This window comes from Periophthalmus magnuspinnatus, chromosome 12 (genome assembly GCF_009829125.3).
Source record: "Periophthalmus magnuspinnatus isolate fPerMag1 chromosome 12, fPerMag1.2.pri, whole genome shotgun sequence".
Taxonomy (NCBI): domain Eukaryota; kingdom Metazoa; phylum Chordata; class Actinopteri; order Gobiiformes; family Gobiidae; genus Periophthalmus; species Periophthalmus magnuspinnatus.
The window spans coordinates 540,001-544,160 of record NC_047137.1 but is presented as its reverse complement, the minus strand read 5'-3'; the positions used below and the strand labels follow the sequence as shown (position 1 = coordinate 544,160).

At 39.2% G+C, this 4,160-nt stretch overlaps 1 protein-coding gene across 5 annotated transcripts in view; it reads left to right on the top strand.

Annotated features, from left to right (window-relative positions):
- Nucleotides 1–3,634: 3,634 nt before the first annotated feature.
- The window catches only part of nav3 (neuron navigator 3), a 460,146-nt gene continuing 459,620 nt past the window's right edge, over nt 3,635–4,160 (top strand). For all 5 annotated transcript variants that reach the window (XM_055225660.1, XM_055225659.1, XM_055225658.1 and 2 more), the window contains exon 1: nt 3,635–4,037. In XM_055225660.1, coding sequence (XP_055081635.1) covers nt 3,741–4,037 — 297 coding nt within the window. In that variant the 5' untranslated portion in view covers nt 3,635–3,740. The remainder of the gene's footprint in view (nt 4,038–4,160) is intronic.

The following is a 4,160-nucleotide window of genomic DNA, read 5'->3' as shown; positions in this document are numbered from 1 at the left end:
ATTTGTTTTGTGCTAGCATCTAACAGAAAAATATTTAATTTCAAATGTGCTGGTGTAAATGTTTTGTTAAAAGTGAGTCACCTTACATGAATGAAGTTTGAATCTGATCAGCTGACAGTGGCTCTCTGGACCTATTTCCAAACAAATCAATTTCACTTTGTATCCAGGCACTGCATCCTAATCTCATCAAGATCATTACAGTGCTAAATAAATATCAGGATTAGTCCTCAACATTATTCCAACCTAAATCCAAATACTAGCTATGTCTACTGTCCTGCATGCACATTTCTTCTATTACATGTGTGAGGCAATTCCTTACTGTACCACAATGGTGTACCAGAAATCAGATGGTTGTTGTTACTGCTTTGCCTACAATATTCCATAATGGGGTATTAAATCTGTTTAAAATGTATGGGGTTGACTTTTCATACATCTGTCCTATAACTTGTACATTTGCACAACAATGCACCGTCTCCATCAAAGTATAAAGTGTTTTATTGTGAGATAATCAAGAAGTATGCTGTTAGCATGCTAGTTTTTTGTTAGCATTACCTTGATTGCAAAGCTCGGATCTCTGAGCATTATCAAAAGGACTTTAAAACTTATGGTGAATTAATTGGGTGGTCGGAATGCATAAAGTAAGTGAGGAATAGCTTTGGACCTTTTTAAACAAATATTTGAACTGTAGAGACATTTGCTTACCAGCGCTTGAGAAAGGTCTAGGCTAATTTTAGTTGTAATTCTACTGTTTTGTGAACAAACCTTTTTTATGCCTCTTCTTACTGTACTTGGCAAGTTGCTCATTTCCAGTTTCGTCAGTAGATTCTGTTTCTCTTTCTGACGGCAGCACATCTCCGCGCCTCTCCAAACTGATCCAGATGCTTTTCCATATAAAAGTTTCACTGCCTTTAATGTCTCACACTCAGGAGCAGGAGGGAGCAGACATGTCCGATTGTGTGGACTTAATGTTCTGCTAACACACATGAACACTGAGGAGGTTATTAGAGACAGGCCTGAAAGACGAGCTGTGGAGGAAGGAGAGCAAATAACAGTGTCTTTAAAATGGTACAAAATAACAGCTAATAAAGTGGCAAGACTACAGATAAATCTCTTGGCCGGAGAGTATGTCTTGATGTGTCTCATAGTCTTATAGTGTTGGAGATGGTTTATAAGGCATTTTGTAGACTGCAAACTCACTATAGGGGATGGGAGCTGATTGGTGTGGCGCTCAAAACGCTTTACATTAAAGAAGTACTCACCCATTCACACACACATCATATCCCAGTGCAAGTTGGGTTAAGTGTTTTACCCAAGGACACAGCAGCATATTCATGTGGAAACTGGAATCACACCTTTAACCAGTGGGTCAGTGGATCTGCTAATAATGTTATTTTTGAGATCAATCTTGTTAATGTTTAGATCAATCTTCAGATCAGAAGGAACATCATGACGAATATTTGAAGCTGATTGGCTGAATTGTCACCACAGTGGAACAAGCTGAGAAATCAAACTTTTGATAAATCCAGTTGAAAGAAAAGTACTTACCGTTTACATTTTTTTTTCAAATACTAGGCTGAAGTCCGTCCATCCATGTTGCCGTGTTTGTACAAGCAAGGCAAGTTTATTTGAATAGCACAATTTGTGCACAATTCAAACTGCTTTCCAGAATTGGAAAGACATTAAAATCACAATACAAAAAAAATCTAAATCTAAATAATCACAATAACATTAACATTAAAAGAGAAGAGTACGTAATAAAAACTTTCAGTCATTTGCATAGTGAAACAGAACCGTTTTCAGCCTGGATTTAAACATTGTCAAAGTACAGTCCTGTCTCACATCTTCATGTTTTAGCTCCAACTGAAACACTGAAACACTGGTTAACCAGATAGTCATAACAGCAGGAGCCGGAACAGATGCATTCTTACAAATATCTCGAGAATGCATTCTGCTGGCCAGGTAACAAATACATAGTTTACCTGTTAACTCATGTCACCTTAAAGGCTGTGATTGTTACTTTGGATTTCACTTTTAGTTAAGATATTACAGAGACTTTATTTATTTGGCTGCACTACTCCAGTTAATAAATCAGGTTTTTCTTAAGTCACAGAACCAGCTGAGCGACCTACATGCTCCCGTAGTCTGCATTGCAAAACACCTCTCCACAATAGCTCTTTCTCCTCTCCTTCTGTTTGGTTTCCTAGGTTTCTTCCTCTCATCTTTACACTGCTTCTGTCATTAGAGGTTAACTTAGTGGCGCACATGAAAAAGTGATTTTTTTTAAATATCTGTTCCTTCAAAGTTCATGTCCTCTTGAACTGGAAGCAGCAGACTTGTGGTGCAGGCCAGCTCCGGTCTGTCAAACCTTTTGTTGCTATTTTAAACGCTCCACAGGAAGACAGGGATTATTTGGTGGAACTTTTCCTGGTTCAACCTCTGAAAATAGGGAGGTTTTCTGACTTTGGGTGAAACTTCGTGATTGCTGAACTTTCATTGAAGAGCAGTATGGCTACTTTTGAGCATATTTGACAGTTTTTGGTTTTTTGGTTTGAAAAGGTTAAGAGAGCAAGCTTTTTACATTACAAGTCTTAAATGTCCCAAGTCCTTTCAATAATATTCATTCAAATAGATATAGTTTTTAATCAAAATTTTGCTAAATTGAAAACACTTTGTTTCTTCCCTTTATGATTTTACAGTGGAATTTTGTGCTTGCCTATCGATTGGCTGCAAAGATGATTTCATGTTTATGATGCAGCAAAACCAAAACACCATTTCAGTGATTTTGACATTATCTGGTCAATGTTAATGAGATTGACATTCCTGGATAAGAGTTGTGGTTCATTCATCTTTAAGTCATCCAAGAATGCCATCAGTGTCTCCTCAATGATGATCTGTTCCATCTTTTCCATCCTTTTTCTCTAGTAAATGAGTAACTTGAGTAATGAGTAAATGAGTAACCCCCATAGATCATACATGTCACTGCTACTGTCAGAATCTAAATGTAAAGCATTTTGCTGATCGCCAGCAAGTCATATATGTCTGTGTTATGTTCTGTGATGAGAGCTGAGTGATTGTACTATGGTGGTTTACTCCTGCTTCATTTCTCTGCCTAAAGCTGTGTGTATGTTTGAAAAATACATCCATGTGAATACTATAGATGTGCCAAAGGGTTTGTAAAAACTAGGAACAAGTTTGATTTAAATACCTACTCCTTCCTTTCAAGGAAGTACCATGGCTTTAAGTGTTCAGAAAATAACTTTTTTGTTTTCCATTCATTTTAAGTATTAAAAAACAATGTTAATGTTTTGTTTTGTTATATTATAGAGTTACATTTCTATGGTGTACGAAATGTGTTTCAAGATGCCTGGATACAGGTTATTATTGGACCTTTAATGTATTGTTATTGTTATTGCATTACTGTTGAACTAGCCTGAGCAAAGACATTCCTGCTGTGCTCACCTCTGTCTCCAGCTGCTGAACAGTTAAAACACACAGAGCTGAGAGGAAAGAGGGAGGAGGAGAGAGGGAGAGAAAGAGAGAAGAAGAGAAGGAGGAGGAGTGTTTGGAGGCGGGACCTACTTCACTCTAGCTCAGCTCTGCAAAAAGCGCACAGTGCCTTTCTCTCAGCTCGGTGGGCAACTACTCAGCTAGCTAGCTTTTAACTGTGTGTGGATTTGACCATTTCCCGAGCATTGCCTTACTGCTTCATTCTTATTGGGGACTAGAAAATTCCGGACAGAATGCCGGTGGTTGGGGTTGCCTCTAAGCTTAGGCAGCCCTCCACTAGACCAGTCCACACGGCATTACCCATCCCAAGCGCAGTTCGCATGGCAGCAGCGCAAGGTTATATGTCCCCACAGCCGAATGCAGAGCTCATAGCGGGACAGGGGAGCACCACGCCCCCCTTAACTTCGTTCTCTTATCAGCTTTCAGTCAAGTCGGAGCTAAAACCGGACAAAAGTTCAACCACTGCTGCTACTGTTGCTGCTGCGGAGGGGAAGAGCAAAGGAGAGACAGAGGAGAGCAAGATCTGCAAGGTTAGTGTGGTCATGCATACGCTACAGGTGGGTGGAGGTTTGACAGATTCAGCAAAGTTGGTGTTATGGTGAAAACTTTATCCCATTGATTTGCTTGAGTTGTCATGCTCTAAGTTTACCAAT